The sequence below is a fragment of the Dreissena polymorpha genome, chromosome 9 (genome assembly GCF_020536995.1).
Source record: "Dreissena polymorpha isolate Duluth1 chromosome 9, UMN_Dpol_1.0, whole genome shotgun sequence".
Classification (NCBI taxonomy): Eukaryota; Metazoa; Mollusca; class Bivalvia; order Myida; family Dreissenidae; genus Dreissena; species Dreissena polymorpha.
In genome coordinates, this window is record NC_068363.1 from 8220620 (window position 1) to 8245521 (window position 24902).

Consider the following 24902-nt stretch of genomic DNA (forward strand, 5'->3'; position numbering starts at 1 on the left):
AGCATTGATAAGAGAAGGAATACATGTAATACTGCATTCTCTGTGGTACCTTCTGCTCCTCCTCTAGTCCACCTTTCACAATGTCAGTCTCGTCTGATGCCACTGTCTGGACTTGCAGTTCACAGCGGCATGCCTCAAACTGAAATCATGATTGGATACAATAGCTTAAAGTTATTATCATGTGCGTCACATGTTGTTAGTAAAATGAGGGGTTTTTTACCCATTTTACCCATTTATTTACCATAACTTTTGACCCAGGGGTTGGATCAAAATTCCGTCGCCGTTACCATCCCACATATTCTCCTAGCTACCATGTGTGTAAATTTCGATGTTGTAGTGCTTATGGTGTAGGAGGAGATAGTGGCCGAACGGACAGACAGGAAGATGGAGATCAATACAATACACCCACGCTTTTAAAAGCATGGGGATAACAAGGTCTGCATGTTCGCTACCTACACACAAACTTTCAGCACAACCTCTCTGTAATATGGATTTTCATTCAAATTTCTTCTCCTCCCATTAAAAACATATTTTGTCTTAAAATTGTGTAAATATAATGAACATTAGATATAATTTGCTGCACAATAATGTTATAAGATTTGAAAAAATGTAATATGTGTGTCTGGGATAGCAGGGTGAGACCTTGGAACAGCATGGTGCTGTGCCCTTACTTTTAAGCCTAGCTGGAGCACTGCTAACAAGTTAAAAAAAAATCAGAACACAACTGGTGGTGTATTTTTTTAAATGTGTCAGTGCCCGCTCAAATGGGAAAAAAAATAGGGATTTGTTGTTAAAATGCAATCTAAAAGATTCACATACATAAATGGTTTGTTTCAAAGCTGATGGATGTAGTGCAGGAAACAACTTTTATTTTATTAAATGAGTCACAATAGGTGTGAAAACTTTAAAGACCTGTTTGATTTGTATTAATACAATTCATATGAATGCGTTTTGTTATGTTTTAGTAATGTTATTATTTCAACGATGAAGTAAATACAATTATATCTTTCATTTACGTAGTATACTATATATACTAATGTTTGAGGTTTTGCTAACCCTAAAACCTGTTTGATTACCAGTGGTTTGCATTTACCGTTTCCAAGGTGATGATCCCTATTTGTTTGCTACATTGGTGTCAATTTGTTGTTGAATACCCAGTACATTAGAAGTGGGAAAGTTTTCATTACAAGATTATCAGACCTTATTGCCAGTAATGGTTTAAGTACCTTCCCAGAAAATGTGACCCCATACAGTGGTTTGCGGTTCCTTACCATAAACTGGTGTTCAGAGTCTGGCTGCCTCACCCTGCTCCCTGCAGGGATCCTCATGCCCGTGGGGTGACCAAACGTTACCCGGTCACCTTCCCTCAATACACAGCTTCCTGATAAACCATACATGATCGTTGCATTTTGTAATTATGTGCCGTCATACATTTAGCATACATTATTTAATAACAAATGACAGTTGTATTCTATTAATATTCTTCTATTATGATCTCAAAGAAAGGTCAGGGAGAAGACCATCTAAACAAGCAACTTTGTTGAATTAATATCCCCCGCCAATATGCTTCTGAACACAAAAGTGTTATATTTGACACTCGGCTAATAAAGCATTTTTTTAAGATACAAAGGGCCATAACTCTGTTATTAACAGATGGTGTACAAAAATTATAGTACAAAATATTATATTAACAAGGTCTGTGGAGTTTCTATGCTGCACTTGCCAGAACCAGGAGTTTTTTGTTCTCAGGTATATGAACTTTTACATCTAATTTGTCTACGGGTAACTAGAAAAGTAAATGTAATCAACCATGATACACCATTCACTATTACTAAAATAATGCATTTGAAAGCATATCTGACACATTTAACAAATAATGAATCTAAATGTCAAAATTTCATGCTTTACATACAAAATAGTCCAGTAAAATATAGTCAAGTTAGTTATTAGAAAGTTGGTTCAAAAATGGTTAAATAAAATAATAGCTTAACTTTGCTTTTTAGTTCGTTGTTTCACTGTTGTGCCTGAAATACCTTCTTCATGCAGTGGCAGTTAAATTTTAAGAACAGCTTGCCCAACTGTTTAAGCTTTCTACCAATGAATTTTCATCTTGATGTGTACAGTGATTTTTTTTTGCCATATTCAGAATGGGTCTGGTTGAATTAAATTGCAAATTTTTAAATCATAATATCACCAAATTGTGGAAAAAAATCAAGTAAAGACAGCACTTTATTTGGAATTCTGTAAAAAAAAAAAGTATTAACAATTATTGTTTAACTATCTTACCTCTTAATATTGTTAAAAACTAGTTAAACAAAAGAAATTGTTGAACACTTTCTTTTTTTATGCATTTTTTAAAAGTCTCTTGTATACAAAAATATAAGGGGAAAGTGTTGTCTCTGATTAGACTGTAAGGACAGCACAAGCTTCTATAGGACAACACGTTACGCACATGCATTAAGCCCCATTTTCCCTGAGTGTGACTCATATAATAATCCAAACTTACCTGCAATTTTGATATTATTTACAAAGACTCCATTCAGACTGTCATCGTACAGCCTATGTTGGTTACCAGCCTGCCTTACTATTCTGGCATGACATCGCGATATACAGGCACTTTGAATGTAGGTATTGGAGTCAATCACAAAATCAACCTTGTCCACACTGCGGCCAATAATGTATGTGACATTGTAGAAACTGAAAATACAGGGCTCCATTTTTTTTCCCAGTCAAGTAATGTTTAATATTTATGTAAAATCATGCGCAAAATACAGGCATTAAGATTTTTCAGCAGTAACATACTATGCAGTGTTTTAATATTGCCTTCCTACTTAACCAATGATATTATTTGATTATGCAAAAATATTTATTTCATAAAAATAGCAATACTTTGAGTTTCATAGTCAGGGTCAAGAAAGCAAATTTTGGGGGAAAAAACAGGAACTTCTCAGCCAGTATTAAAACTGCATGTTCAGGGCCCTCAATCCATTTTAGGGGAAGCGGGTCGCTACCCATAGCAGGGGGAATTTTCGCGGTGTTTCCCTTTTGGGGGGATTTTTTACTTACTATTTAATTATTACATTTGTACATGTTTGAACTATATTAATTGCTTATTTCATAATTTAGTATGTTTGACAAGATTAAATTAAAATAGAATTGAGATATAATAATCATAAGACATCTATCTATAAAAAAAAGGGAAAAAAAGTATACTTTTCAGGGGGGGGAATGCGACCGAATTTCGGCCGTGGATTTGACAGATTGAGGGCCCTGCATGTTCAATGCTCTTTATAATGCTTTAGTTAATGATAGGCAGTTTCAAAACACTATACAGTGTATCTTCATATGCAGTATAAAAATAGCTCTTAATGAAGATCAACAAGAGCTGTCACTATAGGATGACTTATCCCCCTATAAACGCTTGATAGAAGTTTTTTTCGAAACCTAAACAAAGATTTCAAAACCTAAACGCAGACCCTAAGTTCACGGTCAAGGTCACAGGGGTTAAAATTTGTGTGCGTATGGAAAGGCCTTGTCCGTATACACATGCATACCAAATATGAAGGTTATATCTCAAGGGACAAAGAAGTTATGAGCATTTTTCAAAACCTAAACGCATATTTCAAAACCTAAAAGCGGACCTAAACTTCAAGGTCAAGGTCACAGGGGTAAAAAAATTTGTGCGTATGGAAAGGCCTTGCCAATATACACATGCATACCAAATATGAAGGTTATATCTCAAGGGACATAGAAGTTATGAGCATTTTTCGAAACCTAAACGCATATTTCGAAACCTTAACGCGGACCCTAGGTTCAAGGTCACAGGGGTAAAAAAAATTGTGCATATGGAAAGGCCTTGTCCATATACACATGCATACCAAATATGAAGGTTATATCTCAAGGGACATAGAAGTTATGAGCATTTTTCGAAACCTAAACGCAGATTTCGAAACCTAAACGCGGACCCTAACTTCAAGGTCAAGGTCACAGGGGTAAAAAGTTTGTCGTTATGGAAAGGCCTTGTCCATATACACATGCTTACCAAATATGAAGGTTATATCTCAAGGGACATAGAAGTTAAGAGCATTTTCAAAACCTACGCAAAGTGTGATGGAAAGACAGACAGACAAACGGACAGTCCGATCGCTATATGCCGCCTTTTCTTCGAAAAGGGGGCATAAAAAGTCCTTAAAACATAATTGTTCACATCAATGCTGCTAAATAATAACAAAATAAACAAGAAATGTGTTGTTTTTTTACCTTTGACCTTGAAGGATGACCTTGACCTTTCACCACTCAAAATGTGCAGCTTCATAAGATACACATGCATGCCAAATATGAAGTTGCTATCTTCAATATTGCAAAAGTATTTGCAAAATGTTAAAGTTGGGGCAAACAAACAAACCAACAGACAGGGCAAAAACAATATGTCCCCCACTATAGTGGTGGGGGACATAAAAAACTTTTTTGTATTTTAATTTATACTGGTAAAATAATTATACCGATACTTAGTAACAGACATATTGACAGCACAGTTTCAAATTGATTTCTTAATGGCAAAGATATAACTCCACCTCACTTAATTGGAATTCAGTAACGATTGGATGTAGTGCAGAAACAGTTATGACTCAAATGAAGTATTTGCTGTAGATTGTATTGTATTCAATATTTAATATGTTGTGAACTTTAATTGACTCTGTTTCCACAAATTATCACACTCAACATGATGCGTGCATGTCAATTTCGGTGCTTAATTTAAAAACAATAATTACTTTTTCCATTATCTATTTTCTGCTCTGAATTTGAAATTGTTTACTTTAAATTGCATATAGTTAACAAATTCTGATTGAGACTAAAACCATTTTGTGGTACCCACTAAAAAAATAAATGCTGGTGGGTTTTTTTATGTCTCAATAAGGAATGGCATCGTGCTGTCCATGTGATCAGTTTAACGGGAGTAATCAATGGCAACTGATTAAACTATTTAGAAATCTGAACACATATTTTGGAAGTTTGTACTAAAATTGTCACATTGAGCATGAAATGTTAAATACCCCTTAACCCTTTACCACTTAGATACGTATTTTGATGCATTTGTAGTCCCTTAGAAAGTTTAATCTTACTAGATTCAAGTTTATAAAGCTTCCTTTCCTTCCCTGAGATACTAAGTTATTATGAGCAGCAAACAGCATAAAACCTGAACAGACTGCAAGTTACTCTCAGGCTGTTCTGGTTTTATGCTGTTTGCACATAGCCATTTTCAATTTGCTTCTGAGTGGGAAAGGGTTAAATGAGGTTCAACCACAAGGTGAATTTAGAAAGTCTTACTCCATGGTGTCAGCAACTCCAGGCTTGCTTGCCATCTGGCCAATCCGGCGCAGATGGAACATGGACATGCCATTGTTATTTTGATTGACTTCCTTGTCGGTCATGGTTGATTTTGCTCCAGAAATATTTAAAAGCCCTTATTCAAGCCTGAAAAAAACAAAAGTAATTAAAGAAATGATTCAAATATATATACAAGACTTTTTTTACAATATTGATTATTAGGCAAGTTTATTTTTACCAAGTGTGGTAATTGTGAGCAGGCTTCATTAATTAAAGATAAACATAAATATTACGTAATCTTGATCGCATACTGCTCAGTAAAGTTTCAAAAATCTAGCAGAAATTTATTTTTTATTAAACGCAATACAAATTCAAAAAATTCTTTTTGCTAAAAGAGCCTAAACTCCAGGGGTAATTCCAGCCTAAATTTTAAAGGGAGAAGTAACTCCTTTTGCTCATATAAGACAGGATTTGCCAACTTCAGGAAACAGTTGAAGGAAAGCTTTCAACTAATGGCGGCTAGTAAACAAGGTGCATATTACCCACTTATTAAATCAATGTCATTTACTTGCAGTGATTATTTTCTCTTTATATTTAACAGTCTGTGGCTTTTGACTATAGAAAAATAGTGCAATAAACCATGAAGTTGGGGAAAATTAAACCTTATAGCTATGATAAACAAAAGTCAAACAGTATTCAATGGGGTATAAGTTCATGTCGAATTGCATTTTTAAGTTTTTCAGGGTTAGCGCGAACGCAGACCCCACACAAAGAAATTGCGTACCCGAGTAACCCACATTTGGGGCTATCGCAGGCGTCAGCCCAACCGAAGTGCAATGGGAGGGCCTCTTCCTGGGGAAACCTCCTTACTGATCAAGGTATTCCCTGTACCAGGTAAGTATGATTTGTTGAGGTCACATTACAACTTATACTCAGTCACAATATTCACAATCATGTTTATTTGACTGAAGTCATGAATCAATGAATCTTTTACAAAATTTTATTTTGGAATAGATTTTCCATTTTAATAATTCCCTAAATAGATAGCAAATATAATCTTGTTTCTTAATGTGTTTTTTAATAAGTCATTTATTAGTTTTTTTAATGTTTTATCACAGAATATGACAATACCTCCATAACGGAAGTGAACAAAATTTTATAAATATCATCTAACAAAGCATATGGCAACCTATAAATAGCTTAAGATATTCACTCAACCGTGTTTGTAAATATCCTATGCTTCTTGTAAAGCCCACACAATCTATATAAATAGCTTAAGATGTTAAGTGAACCATGTATGGTGGAGCACTTTAGTCATATCAACTGTTGGCTTTCTCTCCCTTGAATACTAGGAATGCACCTGTATTTATATACATACCTTTCTCTATTTGCAATAACATTTTTTGGAATTGTTATTGCAACAGCATTAACTCTAGCAATGTGTAAAGAGTATGCAAAAAACTTCAACAAAATAAAAACAAAAACGTACATATACCTGGCAGTGGCACACATAATCTTGTAAAATTTCATTCATTTTTTTTTTAAATATAATCATTTATTCACATAAAATAAACATAAAAGTATTATAACTTCAATTCATCTTCGGTCTAAGCTTCTTTTGATTGGCAAATTAGACTGGGCAAATGGCTCCTTAGTCACACATGAAAATGAATAGAAAATTCAAAGATGAAACGAAAGTCCTTTCCATGGTTGTTGTCTCAACAAAAGGAGAAAGATGACAGTTTTACATTTTATATATTTTGTAGTGATTATTGTGTACAAATGCATTAAAATTGTCTATGTTGTAAATTATTATATTGTTATTTAATACTTTAATAAAGGCGATGTATTTTTTAAAGACATTTTGTTACTCTTAGTCTACTGGTACTTGTATTTCAAAAGTTTAATAAAACAGAAAAAAATACTTCATGAAAAAATAATATTGCCATGCTGAAAAATTTACTTCAGTAATATTTTTAATTTGTTACCTCAAAATTTCAGCTCGGGCAGCAATGACTCATATTTTTTTTAATCTGTTGAAATCCCTGCATATATCAAACGAACAAAAAAAATTAAAGGATGTATACAAGAGCGTGACTACAACATTTCCAGTTATACAAACAAGAATGTGAAAAAATGTCTTCTACTTGAAATGTATTCTCTTCTTTCAAAATCTGAGTCAATTTTGACTTTTTGAAAAAAAAATCAATGTTGATTTCAGTACTAATACATGACAATGGCATATCGAAGACAAATAGGTTATTATAATGTCAACAAGATGCGTTTGTGAAACACAATGTCCCCCTATATGACGTTTGACCTTGTAGGATTACCTTGACCCTGACCCTTCACCACTCAAAATGTGCAGCTCCATGAGATACACATGCATTTCAAATATAAAATTGCTAGCTTCAATATTGCAGAAGTGACATTACAAGAGCAATTTTGACCCATATATTTGACCTTGAAGGATGACCTTGACCTTGACCTTTCACCACTAAAAATGTGCAGCTCCATGAGATACACATGCATGCCAAATATCAAGTTGCTATCTTCAATATTGCAAAAGTATTCATAAAATAAGCGCTTTGGGCCACATATATTTGACCTCTGACCTTGAAGGATGACCTTGACCTTGACCTTTCACCACTCAAAATGTGCAGCTCCATGAGATACACATGCATGCCAAATATCAAGTTCTATCTTCAATATTGCAAAAGTACTCATAAAATGAGAGATTTTGGCCACATATATTTGACATCTGACCTTGAAGGATGACCTTGACCTTGACCTTTCACCATGCCAAATATCAAGTTGCTATCTTGAAAATTGAAATACTGCAAAAGTGTACATTAAATGAGCGATTTTGACCCATATATTTGACCTTTGACCTTGAAGGATGACCTTGACCTTGACTTTTCACCACTCAAAATGTGCAGCTCCATAAGATACATATGCATGCCAAATATCAAGTTGCTATCTTCAATATTGCAAAAGTTATTGCAAATGTTAAAGTTGGTGCAAACCAACCAACCAACCAACAGACCAACAGACAGGGCAAAAACAATATATCCCCCACTACTATAGTGGGGGACTTAACAAAAACTAATTATAGACATGTCATTTATGCTTCATTTGTCTTTGTATCGTACACAAACAAAGAGAAATTAATTTAATGCATAATAATGGAATGCATGAATTTGTCAAGTTATGTCAAGAATTACAATAAGTTGATCTGCACCTATTTTTTAGCATTGTATGCATCTTGTTTTTTGTGTGTTGATAATGTTTAAACCAACTTTTACAGATTAAGCTAAACATTAATTTATTAATTTTTTGTATTTTAATTTAATTTAAAACCTACTTTTGCATTGACATACAGGAATATACTAGTATGTGTTTTGAACTTTACCATGTAGCATTTTTCCGCTAATAATATAAAGTTGGTACCGTAAAACTGCATCATTCCCAATAAGACCATTTTTTCAAATTTCAAAATAACAAATTCCTAATTCACAAAAAAATCACAATTCGCAGAAAAAAATCAGCAAGGAGTTGCATACGCACATGTTAATCCCTTTTGTCAAAGCATCGCAGTCTACTCAAAAGGTCAGTATACCTGCTAAGCTTGTTTTCATAAAAACCAACACTTAATCCAGTTTTGTCCAGATTTTCTGTGTACTCAGCACTGTCTACAGTATAATAACTGCTTCAATAATGAATCATTTAAATGACAGTAACAATAAAGATACAGCATGTTCGATTTAAAATTTTAATTTTTAAGGAAATGTCTATTCATAATCATTTGTGATATAATTTAGTTACAATGAACCAGGGCCCTTGTTTTGCACTTTTTACCGCAGAATATCGACGGCTTCACCCATGGAAAAAGTATACTTTTTCCCCTATATCAGCTAAAAATTCCCCCCCTTTTTTTACTTTTTATACCTATGTTGCCTACTGGTATTGTGCTACTTACCTTTGATTAAATGTATATTTATGTAAATCACATTAAAATATAGCAATTTTAGGTGTTGAATGGTTGGTGAAAAGATCTAAAATTCCCCTTTTCGCCCAAAATGATGCAAAATTCCCCCCTCTAAGGGCCCCGGTGTAGCCGTCCATTTTTTTCCCCAGTCATGTTTTTCTGTGGGGAAAAATTGGCCTAGGCCATTTTTTCCCCGGGCAAAGTTTAGACTAGGCCATTTTTTCCCCGGGGATAGATTGGCCTTGGCCTTTTTTTCCCCCGGGAAAAAATGGCCCAGGCCAATCTTTCCCCCCCTTGGCCAAATTCCCCCCCCCCCCCCCACTTTAAGAATTAATTGCAACATGACTCTCTGCCATTTTTTCTCCCCTCGGCCAATCTTTCCCCCCTGCCTTCTTAAGAATTTATTACAAAATGACTCTTGGCCATTTTTTTCTTCCCTTGGCTAATTTTTGCCCCCTACTTAAAGAATTAATTGCAACATGACTCTTAGCCATTTATTCTCCCCTCAGCCAATCCCCCCCCCCAACATAAGAATTTATTTTAACATGACTCTGCCATTTTTACTCCCCTCAGCCAATCTTTCCCCCTCCCTATTTAAAAATTTATTTCAAAATGACTCTCACAATCTTTCCCCCCTTTACTCCCCTCAGCCAATCTTTCCCCCTCCCTATTTAAAAATTTATTTCAAAATGACTCTCACAATCTTTCCCCCCTACTTAAAAAATTAATGGCACATGACTCTTGGCCATTTTTTCTCCCCTCGGCCAATTCTCCCCCCCCCCCACCCCCCTATATTTAAGAATTTATTTTAAAATGACTCCCGGCCATTTTTTCCCCCTCGCCAAATTTTTCCCCCACCTTAATTATTGATTTTAACATGATCGCAACTGTTGGCCATTTTTCTCCCCTTGAGCTTTTCGCCCCCTCCATACAGATGTGCCTGATAGAATAATACAAGTATCAAGTTAATGAAAGGGCAATCAAGGTCAAATATCAAATCGGGTTAAAATATCTTTAGTACTTCTATAAATATGCTCCGGACAAAGGTGTGGCGGTCGTGACAGACAGACAGACAGGCAGGCAGAGACAGACACACAAGCAGACAGAGAAGTGATCCCTATAATTTGCATAGCAGACGGTACAAAACAAACTCGGCTATTTTTTCTCCCCTTCACTAATTAAGATGTCTTAATGCAATATTACTCTCAGTCATTTTTTCTCCCCTTCGCCACTCTTGCTTGTATCTAATGGTACAAATTGAAGTTTGTCCTGTTATGTGTGGAAACAACTGCTAAAATGTCATGCTTAATAAGGCTATTTGAGGAAACTCTAAGGCAGATATATAATCGCATTTTGTTCATTTCATTGATCTGTTAGACACAGCGTTTTTTTTCCTTCTTTAACTAGTAGCGGGGAACGGTACCTTTCTCAAAGCCTACCGGAGGCTTCCCAATTTTAGCACCAGACCTTTCCCAATCTCCATATCTAGCGTTCCCAACGATCCTAGGTGCCGTTCCCAATCGCCAGTGCCTTATATTTTCGCTGGAAATATCTTTTGAAATCGTCGAGCCTTTCATTTTCGGCCATTTATTTTCGCCGGACAATGTTGCGTAGAAAGTAAATAAAACTTTTCAAAGGGGCGTAACTCTAACCGTTGTGTAAAATGTAACTGGATTACATAACCGCGACGAGTGATCGATTTTTCTCGTGAAAGAATTCCATCGCAAAGACCAGTCTTCCTTACATCAATAAACTTTCTCAACACAATTTTTTGTTGACATTAAAAAAACGTAACCGTATCGAGTAAAATGCTCATATTACTTAAGATCTATGTATAGTTTTTTAAGTGTCAAATCCGGACTGAAACTATTCGGATATGGATATAAACAAATAAAAGTTTAACACAAGGGACAAAATTGTCACAAAACCAGGTTTTCACTGTGAAAAAAAAATATGATAAAGGGAGAAAAGTCAAACTGAACTTTTGAAATGAACAAACAAAATAAACCCCATTTGTAAGTTTGTTTAAAAAAAAAAAAATCTATTTTTAGTCGTGGCGACCTTGACATTGGAGATATTGACGTGATTCTTTCGTGCGACACACCATACCATGATGGTGAACAAATGTGCCAAATGATTTCAAAATCTCACAATGAATGACATACATGTAGTTATGGCCAGGACAAGCTCATTTATGGCCATTTTTGACCTTTGAACTCAAAGTGTGACCTTGACCTTGGAGATATCGACGTAATTATTTCGCGCGACACACCGTCCAATGATGGTGAACAAATGTGCCAAATGATTTTAAAATCTGACAATGAACGACATAGTTATGGCCCGGACAAGCTTGTTCCGCCCGCCCGCCAGCCCGCCAGCCAGCCAGCCCGCCCGCATTCGCCAATCTAATAACCAGTTTTTTCCTTCGGAAAACCTGGTTAATAAAATTAACAAGGGCTGTTTGTAAAACATGCATGCCCCCCATATGGGCTCTAAGTTGTAGTGACAGCCATTTTGTAAATATGTTTTTTGTCACTGTGACCTTGACCTTTGACCTAGTGACCTGAAAATCAATAGGGGTCATCTGCGAGTCATGATCAATGTACCTATGAAGTTTCATGATCCTAGCCATAAGCTTTCCTGAGTTATCATCAGGAAACCATTTTACTATTTAGGGTCACTGTGACCTTGACCTTTGACCTAGTGACCTGAAAATCAATAGGGGTCATCTGCCAGTCATGATCAATGTACCTATCAAGTTTCATGATCCTAGGCATAAGCGTTCTTGAGTTATCATCCGGAAACCATTTTACTATTTCGGGTCACCATGACCTTGACCTTTGACCTAGTGACCTGAAAATCAATAGGGGTCATCTGCTAGTCATGATCAATCTACCTACATGTGTATCAAGTTTCATGATCCTAGGCATAAGGGTTCTTGAATTATCATCCGGAAACCATTTTACTATTTCAGGTCACCGTGACCTTGACCTTTGACCTAGTGACCTGAAAATCAATAGGGGTCATCTGCTAGTCATGATCAATCTACCTATGAAGTTTCATGATCCTAGGCATAAGCGTTCTTGAATTATCATCCGGAAACCATTTTACTATTTCGGGTCACAGTGACCTTGACCTTTGACCTAGTGACCTCAAAATCAATAGGGGTCATCTGTGAGTCATGATCAATGTACCTATGAAGTTTCATGATCCTAGGCCTAAGCGTTCTTGAGTTATCGTCTGACAACCACCTGGTGGACGGACCGACCGACAGACAGACCGACCGACCGACATGAGCAAAGCAATATACCCCCTCTTCTTCGAAGGGGGGCATAAAAATAATTAATGAGACGTGTGTAAAATACTATAGTTATTTACAACATATACATTAGCATTTTATGGCAGATGATCTTAATGTCTTATTTGATGATTTGAAAAAAAATCAAAACAAAATATAAGACTAACCGTTGAAAATAGTTGTTAAAGCATTCCACTCTAAAAACTCATTTTTGTTATAAATGTGTGGCTATTCTAACTGTCTATTGTTGAAATACTTCAAACCAGTCCAAGTTCCATTGTTGTTGTTGTTGTTTTTGTTAAGTTTTTTAAGTTTTTAATTTAACTCACATAAAACATTGCAGGGCTTGTGAGACTTTTAAGGTAGAACAACTGTAATCATTTCCCGCGTTTTTTGTAAGATCTTTTTACATCGGCTAATGTCGGTAAATATCGTAACTGAAGTCGTGAGATGCCCGTTTTGTTCGGTTTATTATTTACAAAGTATAAATCTGAAATAAAAACATGTTTTATATAATTCAATAATATATTGTATCGCTGATGTGCATAGTACAATATATTACGACGTCAAAATAGATTTTTCTTTAAAAATTGTGTAAAAAATGAACCGTAAGTAATATATTTTCGCGACAGCATAAAATAACAACAATCGTGAATCGTAACCAAAAAGAGGGTTAACAAGTGAAAAAAAAGTTGCAAAAAAAGAAAAAAATCTGTACGTAGAGTGTAGTAACATTTACTGCCAGTTGGTAAACACTACAGCGTATGGTAAAACCCACACAGTCAAAGCAATGGGAAAAATGGACCTGGAAAAGTGGAATACCATGCTTTGTTGTCAACTCTAAACTTGAAAATCCTGCGGGTCAGAATGTCTGACCCATTCTCAATTCAAACAAGAGCACCGCCTTGCGGGTGCAGACCGCTCATCTATTTTCTTTTTAAAGGTGAAGGGACTCTCATTTTCAATCACAAAGGAGGGAGGGGTGGAGTGAAGAGCGGTGCATTGTGTGGGGGTGTGGACATATATTACATTTTCTTCCAAAAATGCGAAAAAAAGGGAAAAAAAATCGGGGCGGGGGGGTGGGGGGGGGGGGTGGGGGGGGTGGGGGGGGGGATTCTTGGGTGCAATGGTTGGACGGTATTTCAAACATAAAATAATAAAAATAAATATTTGTGTTTTTTAACCGTTCCATAAAAAAAAATTGGGGGGGGGTATAGTGTGAGGGTGTGGTGGTCATTTGTGAGATGATCTTAAAAAAAAAAAAAAAAAAATTGGGGGGGGGGGTTGGGCGGGGGGGCACGGGCGATGGTTTGGGTGGAGTCTATTGTGGTATGTCAGGTAAGAGTAGTTTTGTCAAAGTATCAATCAAATCTAATCATAAATCAATATCTATGATACTTTAGGGGTAAAGTGGACCAAAACACAAAACTTAACCAAACTTTCAATTTTCTAAGTATAAAGGGCCCATAATTCCGTCCAAATGCCAGTCAGAGTTACATAACTTTGCCTGCACAGTCCCCTTACGGTAGTTAGTAAGTGTTGCAAGTATGAAAGCAATAGCTTTGATACTTAAGGAATAAAATGGACCTTAACACAAAACTTAACCAAAATTTTCAATTTTCTAAGTATAAAAAGGGCACATAATTCTGTCAAAATGCACGCCAGAGTTATCTTACTTTGCCTGCCCAGTCCCCTTATGATAGTTAGTAAGTGTTGCAAGTATGAAAGCAATAGCTTTGATACTTACAGAATAAAATGGACCTAAACACAAAACTTAACCAAAATTTTCAATTTTCTAAGTATAAAAAGGGCACATAATTCTGTCAAAATGCACGCCAGAGTTATCTAACTTTGCCTGCCCAGTCCCCTCATGATAGTAAGTAAGTGTATCAAGTTTGAATGCAATAGCATTGATACTTTCTGAGAAAAGTGGACCTAAACGCAAAACTTAACCAAAATTTTCAATTTTCTAAGTATAAAAAGGGCACATAATTCTGTCAAATTGCACGCCAGAGTTATCTAACTTTGCCTGCCCAGTCCTCTCATGATAGTAAGTAAGTGTACCAAGTTTGAATGCAATAGCATTGATACATTCTGAGAAAAGTGGACCTAAATGCAAAACTTAACCGGACGCCAACGCAGACGCCGACGCCAAGGTGATGACAATAGCTCATAATTTTTTTTCAAAAAATAGATGAGCTCATATGTCAAAAAAAACAATAATCTTCTTAAAACATCATGGTTTTGTTCTTCTATAAACAAATTCATTTTTTTTTTTCACCTATAGGGGAATGGTGGCGGGGCCCGTCCAAAGGGGAAAAACGCGTCGTTATTAAGGAAAAGGGGAAAATTAAAAATTCACTCTTGTATATGTAATGATATTTATTTTATGAATACACATGTATGTATGAATGTAATATTTACAGCTGAATGTCTCAGTCCTTTTTCTGATATATATGTGAATGATTTTTTCAACATTACTTTCAGACAGTTCAGCCGTCATGCAAAGTCTCAGTTTTCCAAGCCAATTTGAGTCTAATTGGGATTTTTTAAATCCATAAAATGGCAAATTTGAGCCTTTTTTATCAATAAAATGGACCACATATGAATGTTTTTATCAACAAATATTGACACAATATAGATACAATGTAACATCACGCCTATTCCTGGCCATTTTGGGAAACAATGCAATTCATGTGAAAAGTCAACTGATTTGGGAAAAACTAATTTAATATAATTCTTTATAATAATAAAAAATCCTACTAATTATAGTAATAAACTTTGTTAGTTGTTTATGAAATAAATTTTAGATATATTTATCATAAGACAGTTGTTTCTAAAAAAAAAAAAATTTTTTTTTTTTTTTTTTTTGTTAAATATTCGAGGGGATTTTTTCTACAAAATTAGGGAAAAATATATACTCTTTTTTGAGGGGAATGGGGCCGAATATCGGCCCCGAAATTGCCATAAAAAAAACACTGAAATTTCATGTCTGGTAGATCAGCAGTTCACACATTTTATGGCTTGTCGATAGCAGTATGATTATTAACCTAATAAAATTCCAATATATTATGTTTAGTTGCATTCTAAATGTGATATTGCATGTCAATATTTTACTAGATTGCAAGGTCAACTATGTTTCCAGTTGAAGGAAGGGAACTCCCGCAGGTTACTCATATGCATCGGTGGAAGTCCAGTCTGGTAGTCAGTTCGCAACATACGTCACGCAAACTGTTCCAACAAGGGCTGTTTGTAAAACATGCATGCCCCCTATATGGGCTATAAGTTGTAGTAGCAGCCATTGTGTGAATACGTTTTTTGTCACTGTGAACAACGGTGGTGGTGGTGGTGGTGGTGGTGGTGGTGGTGGTGGTGGTGGTGGTGGTGGTGGTGGTGGTGGTACAATGCATTACAAAAATGAAGTTCGCCTTACATTTGGTAAAATTTATATAAATTACAAGGAAGGCAAATGCTGTAACAAAAAGAACATGCATAAACGGTAGTTGTTTCCCTTGTTTGAACCATGCTAAATCCTTAAAATGCCTATTTCCAGTAACTGTGACCTTCACCTGTGACCTTGACCTTTGACCAAGTGACCTCAAAATCAATAGGGGTCATCTGCGATTCATGATCAATGTTCCTATGAAGTTTCATGATCCTAGGCCTAAGCGTTCTTGAGTTATCATTAAGAAACCATCTGGTGGACGGACCGACAGACCGACCGACAGACCGTCCGACATGAGCAAAGCAATATACCCCCTCTTCTTTGAAGGGGGGCATAATAAGTCAAGAGGCTTTACAAGTTACAGGCATTTCAATGACTGATGGGACAATGACATTCATTGGGTAAGTTGTGCAGCCAGTGTTGGGACAATGACATTCATTGGATAAGTTGTGCAGCAAGTGTCAATATGAGTGGCTGTCGAAAGACATACATTGGCTTGAACAGTTTCGAAATGTGTGCTTAGTTGTTCATAATGGTAGTCGTTTTGATTTAACAATTTTTGTTTCAATCTTGGTAAATGTAAGTGATATTGATATTTTGTATAACTGTGCTTTTATCGATTCTTTATCAATATTCAGAAAATTATATCCAAAGCAGTCCTTGAAGAAAGTTGATTTAGTTTAACAAGTGCTTGGTGAACTATATAATGCACACGATGCTATGGCAGATGTGGCAGCACTTAGAAAGTTGCTCCAATTTGTGAATTTGTCTTCAAAAGATCTAATGACCCACAGCTTTTCCCCCATTGGCTGTGTCGAACAAAATTGCTTTCAACAGTGCTAAAGCCCAGAACTGTCCAACATTGAGCCCACTTATTTCATGAAGTGTAATGAAAAGGCATATGGCTGAAAATATTGCCGGGTCAGGGCTTAAACTTGTGTATTTAACAATGCTTAATAACAGGGGTGGAGAGGATGCAATACGTGATGTTTTCATTTTTAACAATGCTGAAGGCTTGCCTAGAGTCACTTATTCTAAAAAAGTATCACATGAAGTTGTTCTAAAAATATGTAAGTAATTTAACGAATGATTTAAAAGAAAAAAAATCAATTACATGTTTTACTTCAGTACCTTCAGTACTTTTTCAGTAATTACAGGAGTCAATTTGTGTGCATTTCTATATTTATTTTTCAGTTACAGTGATTTCAACTAGGTAAGAAATATGGTACTGCACAATCTCCATAATGCCCTTTATAAGTGCACAAAATTTCATCAAAGCACCCTTAGTACTTTTTTAGTTATCCTAGGATCCATTTTGTGTGATTTTTTGTTTCTATTTTTAGTAACAGTGACCTGAACAATCACATAAGGTGAAACATGAAGGGTTGTACTTAATCCCTACATTGCCTTTTATATGCATGCAAAGTTACACCAAATTTGCTTGAGTATTTGTAACTAACTGCAGGATATAGTGTAGAAAGCCCTGTCCATGTCAAAGGAACTTATAAGTATCCGCTTATTTAGTTTCGTTATGAAATTTTGCATTAATATTTTTGTTTGTACATTGTAATTAAATTAATACAAGCTTGTTAGGTAGGTGGTCATTTGAATTTAAATCTAACAATGTTATAGATCTTGGTTAACAGCGAAAAATACTTAGTACACAACTCTTTTATTTCACTTTTTAGACCTACTCATGCCTCCACCCCAACCCTCCGCCCCACCTCACCAACGCCATCCCTACATTGGCAGATTTAGCATAACTGCATAATGTATTAAATATATGTATAAAGAGAGTAAGAACATTGAAGGTGTTAACTGAATTGGTAAATGACTCTGTTTATATTGCATATTTTGACCATTTGCCATTATGCGGTTTTGAATTTCTTGAAAAATATTTCTGATAGTCCTATTAGATTTTTGTGAATTGTTCAAAATATACACGGGCAAATTGCTTCTTTTACTTTGATTTAAGCTGATCACATGTCTCTGCTAAAATATAAATGCTCAAATTCCAAGGAAATAACATACAACTTATAAAAAAAAATAAAAAATTTGTATGGGTGATTTTTGCATACACGGGTCGAACTTGTAGTTTTGAAGGACCTTACATAATAAATAAGATTTTTTTTCATTATTGTTATCACCAAATTGTCTTGTATTAAGTTATTTTATCATCTACAATCATATCCTGTACTAAATATACAAACATTGTTAACAAAAAATGCTAAAAAATAGGAGTTTATTGAATTTATTTATCAAAAGGGGTAATTTTATTTAGAAGAAAATTCAAATTATGGGTCATCATACAGAAAAAATTACGAAAAATAATTTTGCATGGAAAGCCACCGTAAATATTTGTTAATAAAACCACATATGGTATAAGGTTAATGAAAATAATACTTTTAATGGGTTTTGGAATATTGCCCATTACAGTTGTACTACCTTAAGGGCTTAAACAAAATTATAAATATTATTTTTTATGCAACCTCAGTAATTATGCCTATCACTAGAAGATATTTTTTTCCATTGACAGGCACATTCCTACTGAAGTGGCAATAACACAATTTTCACATGACATGATATGATTGTCAAAATATCATCACTAGTAGTTTTTCTGTTAAAACCTAGAGCGTAAAATGCTTTGTGATGCAGAATATAGCCCCTAATGATAGATAAGATGCATTTTAAAGATTCCCAATTCATCAATTTTGCGACTCTAGTTTTTCCCAATTCATTGATTTCGCGACTCGTTTTTTCCCAATTTGAAGATTTCACGACTCGAAAAATTCCCAATTGTAGGGGTACAGGTACCTTTTCCCCTTTGGGGGAAAAAAAACGCTGAGACAGTTTAGATTCTGAAAGATTACACTTATATAAGTTCATTAGGCACTTATTGCATATTATAGTTTCTTTGGAAGTATATTAAAATTTGATTTTCCTATCCTGGTTGCTCAACTAAGACAGAATTATCTGAACATGTGTATTAAAACTATCAAAAGAATCATCCATGTGATTTATAGGAATTTCAAAATGCATTTACTATATTTATAACAAATATACATTATCAGTGATATATATTTGTAGAAATCCCTTAGAAACCCATATTTGTAAAATTGCTATTGCCTCCCTTTGTCGAATATTCCTATATGATGCCCGCAGGATATATTAGGAATAGATGGATATTGAAGCTCTACACTGGTTTAGTGCTTATTCGTTTTGTTTTTATTGTAAAAGTAATTGTCAAAAGATAAAATGCAAGTGAAAAAGTGGCATTCGGAACGAAACCAAAAGGTAGGGGGGAAAACTGGCTAGGGGGGAAAAATGGCCTAAAAGTGAATAAACAAGAGGGACCTGTATCGCTCACCTAAAACTTCTTCTAGAGTGCAAACAAACTTTTGACTTAGTTGTAAACTAGCTTTTGCCTGCACATGACCGACTTCCAAACTCAAGTAATGATTTTCTCCATTTAAATTCTAACCTTACAAAGAACGTTTAAGTCTATTTTGGAGTTTGGACCAATATATAAAGTTGTATACGTATATTATTTCACACAAGCATATATATTTTTTAAATGTTTGAAGTTAGAAGTCACCTACATGCAAATAAATGTTGTTGTTATTGTTGTAAATAAATATAATATGTACTATGCAAATTCTGTTTGCACGGCACTTACATCTCTGTTAATCCTTCTCAGATTAATGTTTAAAATACATTGTGTTTTTCATGTTCCTTTCACTTTTCACACTATAATTCTATTGTTGGCTATAAGTAGGCATTGTGCTATTTTATGCCCGAATAAAGATATGTTAGGTTATTTTAATAAAGATGCACATTGTGACCAATTTTCATGAAGATCAGGAAGAATATTTGACATCTAGAGAGTTAAAGGAAGTTTTCTATAATTTGACCCATATTGTGTATCTGTCCCCCACAAGAGTTCCACAAACAATAGGCACTCCAGTGGACTAAGCTTTGAGCGTTAAGGATGTTCTTCATTGCTGATCATCTTTGACAAAAGAAGGCCTTTCCCCAGTGTGGACCAACATGTGACGCTTAATAGTACCTTTACGATTAAATTGTTTATGACAAACACTGCATTCAAATGGCTTATCCCCTGTGTGGACCAACATGTGATCCTTAAGATGACCTTTTCGGTTAAATCGTTTATCACAAAAACTGCATTCAAACGGCATTTCCCCTGTGTGGACCAACATGTGATTCTTAAGAATACTTTAACGAGTAAATCGTTTATATCAAATTTTATTGTTAAAACTTCTTTTACAAGGTAGGGGGGGAAAAAACTGGCCAAGGGGGAAAAACTGGCCGAAAGGTGTAGACGGAAAGATATATTAAATGAAAAATCAGGGGGGGGGGGGGAGAATTGGACTAGGGGGGAAGAGTTGGCCTAGTCCACTTTTTCCCCGGGGAAAAAGTGGCCGGGGGGGGGGGGGGGCAAAATGGCTTGTTACACCGGCCCCAATCCCCCAAAGTGTAGCAAGAGCCCTGTGAACAACAAAAGTTTTAACCGAAATTAAAAAATTTAATTGTCTCTACGCTACTTAGTTTTTATTTAAAACAAGAATATCAGTGAAACTGATGGATGCTCCCCGATGATGCACTTTGTCAATCTATGTGTTAATTGTGTGACCACCTAAAAAAATCTATTATTAGCCTCAGTGACCTTGACCTTGACCCCAGTGACCTCAAACCTCATCAAAAGGTAGAGGTCCATGCAAGGTACCTACATGCCAAATATGTAAGAGATCGGTAAAATATTGAAGGTGCTTTGAGAAACTGTAACAAAAGTGTGACGGAAATTTATTATTGGCCTCGGTGACATTGACCTTGACCACAGTGACCTCAAACCTCATCAAAAGGTAGAGGTCCATGCAAGGAACCTACATGCCAAATATGTAAGAGATCGGTAAAATATTCAAGGCGCTATGAGAAACCGAACAAAAGTGTGACAGAAAATCTATTATTAGCCTCCATGGCCTTGACCCCAGTGACCTCAAACCTCATCAAAATGTAGAGGTCCATGCAAGGTACCTACATGCCAAATATGTAAGAGATTGGTAAAATATTGAAGGTGCTATGAGAAACTGTAACAAAAGTGTGACGGAAGGGAAGCAAGTAAGGAAGTTGGGTAGGACAAACTGGCAACTGAAACACCCAAACAAATTACCGGTACCGATTATCATTGTGGCATTTATACAACTCTAAGACTTTTAAAATTGGGGATTATGTATCAAATATTTAGTCCAGTGCATACATGTAGTTGTCAGATGTTGATTGTAGCAAAGTTTCATCGACGGTTGAGTCTACTGACACATTGTTCATTAAGAGGCAGGATATCCTACCCAACATGAGGCTCAGAGTCCCGATTTTGACAGTTCCTACTTTCAAGCATGGCTTAAGTTAAGAGTGTTTGGTTTAATAAACTAATTTTTTAGTGTTGATAGAAACAGGATTTTTTAGGAAATCATTCACAACTTTATTGTTAATATGCCACTTTTAAGTTGTACATGTTCAGTGTTTTTTTATGGCAATTTCGGGGCCGATATTCGGCCCCATTCCCCTAAAAAAAGAGTATATATTTTTCCTCCATTTTGTAAAAAAAAATCCCCTCCAAAAGTAAAACAAAGTATATAACTAAAATTTATATGATTTTTAATTATTATAATGTGTTATATTAAATTAGATTAGTTTTTTCCAAATCAGTGGACTTTTCACATGAATTTCATTTTTCTCCCAAAATGGCCAGGAAAAGGCCTGATGTATCTATATTGTGTCAATATTTGTTGATAAAAACATTCCAATTTGGTCCATTTTATTGATAAAAAATGCTCAAATTTGCCATTTAATCGATTTAAAAAAAACTCAATTCGACTCAAAATGGCTAAGAAAACTGAGACTGTGCATGAAGGCTGAACTGTCTGAAACTAATGTTGAAAAAATCATTGATATATATTTCAGAAAAAGGACAGACATTCTGCTGTGAATATTATATTCATACAAACATGTGTATTCTTATAATAAATATTACATATAAAAGAGTGAATTTTTAATTTTCCCCTTTTCCTAAAAAACGACGCATTTTTTCCCCTTTGGACGGGCCCCGCCACCATTCCCCTATAAGTGAAAAAAACACTGATGTTTTATAAAGTCTTTAGCATAATAAATAAATGTTTCAATTTGGAGGCAAACGCTGCTACATTTGTAATTATCGAATTTGACCCATACCGGTACCATTCCCAAAGTGGTATGGAAAAATTTAGGACATTTTATCACTAAGCCAGGCTGTTCCACTGGGAAACCCAGCCATTTTTTTCTTCTTTACAAAGTACCCGTAAAAGGCACATTCCCAACCTAGAAAAAAGTATACAATTCCCATTATTATATAAACTGTCTGAAAAATTCCCAAAAGGAAGGAAAGTTGCATCAATTCCTTCCAAAAGCACAATATCTGCAAGTGAACAAACAAAACAAGCAGTAAGTGATCTTTTCAGCGAGAAAGGCATGTAAAGAATATTTACATAGGTTTGTGCAATTTAGTAACAAGCAATTGACCTTTCGACAGCGAGAGTGAAGCCAAGCCCCCGATTTCAAGGGAGGTCACTCCGCCGAAGTCCGTCATAAAACTGGCTACGCGAATTGGTAATCGGTACGTTGGAAGATATTCCCGATGATTTTGGTCCAAATTACATGAATTTTTTCTATTGCTATCATGTTTTATTTAAAATGTGTTAAATGTAATGTATCAAATGGGTGTTTAGCTCCCCTCAAAGAAAGGCCGTTTACCAAAAAGGCTTCCCAAAAAGGCCGCATAAGTGAACCAAAAACGCCTCATGGTATACCAGAAAGGCCATACAATATTTTTTATTATCATTGAATAGTTATGCTGAATATAATTATCATATCTATTAAATAGTCATAACTTTTTTATTAGTCTACTTAAGTCGTTAATTTTATAATCAAAGTCGGCCAATTATCGCCAATTATCACATACAGTATGAATTGTTCGTTTGTCACAATACTTTTCATTGAGTAATAGATGTTTCAGTTTTTTAATTAAAAGCTGTAAATTTTGCAACCGATGGCAAAATTGCAAATGTGGCACAGGTAAGTAAATTTATTATATAAGAAGACAAAGAACGTTTTATTGAAATCCGATATAACACATATCTACAATGCGTTTGGTCAAAATGACCCATGAGCATTGTTATAATCGTATAACATAGTCAATGTCGTCAAAAACGTAACAAACACAATATATTATTAATTTCCTCTTAAACTATTTTTTGCAATGTTTAAAATATAAGAAGTTGAAAGAATTTTCATGTACAAAAAAACCTCGCTAATCAGACTGGGTATCAAAGTGTCAAGGGTCATTCACAGTTTGCGGCATCTGTTTTGATAACGGATTAGTAGAAAGCCCACATATGGTGTAAAATGACATTTATTGGCACCTATTGATAATTACATGTACATGCGCATTTTAAAATAGTTTCTTAACTTTTAATGATATAAAACTAGCTACATTAAATTCGGAAGACTTAAACGGAAAGAAATAAAAATGCTTTATTCTATGTGATATTATTAAAAATTATAACTGATTGTCTTTATTATTACGCATTTCATTAGCATTAATAATATATTTAGCAAAGTTTAGAATGTCTTTTTTATTAGCCGACTGCATTAGAATGTCAAATTTATTTAACGTCTGCCACCTTTGAAAATATGGTTTTAAATGTTCATTTCTAATTTCTCTATATAGAGGACAAACAAGTAAAAAGTGATACTCGTTTTCTATAGCGTGTCTGTTGCAAAACTTACATTTTCTATTTTTTCGCGTAGTATCTTATTATAACGACCTTAGAACAAACGTATAGGTGTTTTACTTTCGGGCGATCGCTTAATATGTTGAGATTAAGCTGTTCGTGTGGATGACCACAAAGACAAATCCAACGTTTGCATTTTATAAGGTTAGTACCCAGTTTAGGGAACGGAAAAAACGTAGTTCCATTTTTTAACCTGGATACATTGTGTCTGAATAACAAGTGCCATAACAGCACCTTTTAACCATTTTCTTTGTTTCAAACACAGAATTACGTATAAGCTTATGTGTCGGACAACGGCGAGTATGACGGACAAAATGGAGGATAGAAACGGGCCTAATCTATGCTGTAATCTTATTGGTTAATAAGCCTGTCAATCAATCGGCTGTCGAAAGGTCAATGAACAAGTATTCCGCAGTCGGAGACATATGACCCCCCAAACATGACCTTGACCATGACCTTTGACCTAGTGACCTGAAAATCAATAGGGGTCATCTGCCAGTCATGATCAATGTACCTATGAAGTTTCATGATCCTAGGCCTAAGCGTTCTTGAGTTATCATCCGGAAACCATTTTGTGGACCAACCGACGGACCGACATGTGCAAAACAATATACCCCCTCTTCTTCGAAGGGGGGGCATAAAAATACCTATTATTTTAAATTTGAAGATTTTAGGACGCATATTACCTTATATCAGGGTAATTAGCAATATTTTTCCCATTGCCGGGTACTGGTAATTGGTGAAGTGCTATTCAGAAAATTAATACGGCATTAGTAACTGTTTAACGAAATGTACAGTATAGGTCGTAAACATGAAGGCTTCGTGAATTATACTCAGTCTTTCCGAAATACCGTCGGTCCTCGGATTTTTCCGATAATTATTTGGAAAATCCAGAAATGATTCTAATATTGGCGGACCTCGTGTCCGGTAATAAAATTATGGCGAAATTTGGAATTCCATAAGCTATTTCCAGAAAAATTTCAAGGCAAAAGTGGGAAT

At 35.2% G+C, this 24902-nt stretch overlaps 1 protein-coding gene and 1 non-coding gene across 2 annotated transcripts in view; both read right to left on the reverse strand.

The window, feature by feature from the left end:
- LOC127843616 (uncharacterized) overlaps positions 1–24902 on the reverse strand; it is a 122312-nt gene that overhangs the window by 91977 nt on the left and 5433 nt on the right. The window contains exons 2-5 of the mRNA XM_052373304.1: positions 5329–5475; positions 2507–2697; positions 1272–1381; positions 50–139 (exon numbers count right to left, since the gene is read on the reverse strand). Coding sequence (XP_052229264.1) covers positions 50–139; positions 1272–1381; positions 2507–2697; positions 5329–5432 — 495 coding nt within the window. The 5' untranslated portion in view covers positions 5433–5475. The remainder of the gene's footprint in view (positions 1–49; positions 140–1271; positions 1382–2506; positions 2698–5328; positions 5476–24902) is intronic.
- LOC127846803 (U1 spliceosomal RNA) lies at positions 6068–6230 on the reverse strand. The gene has a single exon (XR_008033684.1). It is a non-coding gene; the product is annotated as a U1 spliceosomal RNA (small nuclear RNA).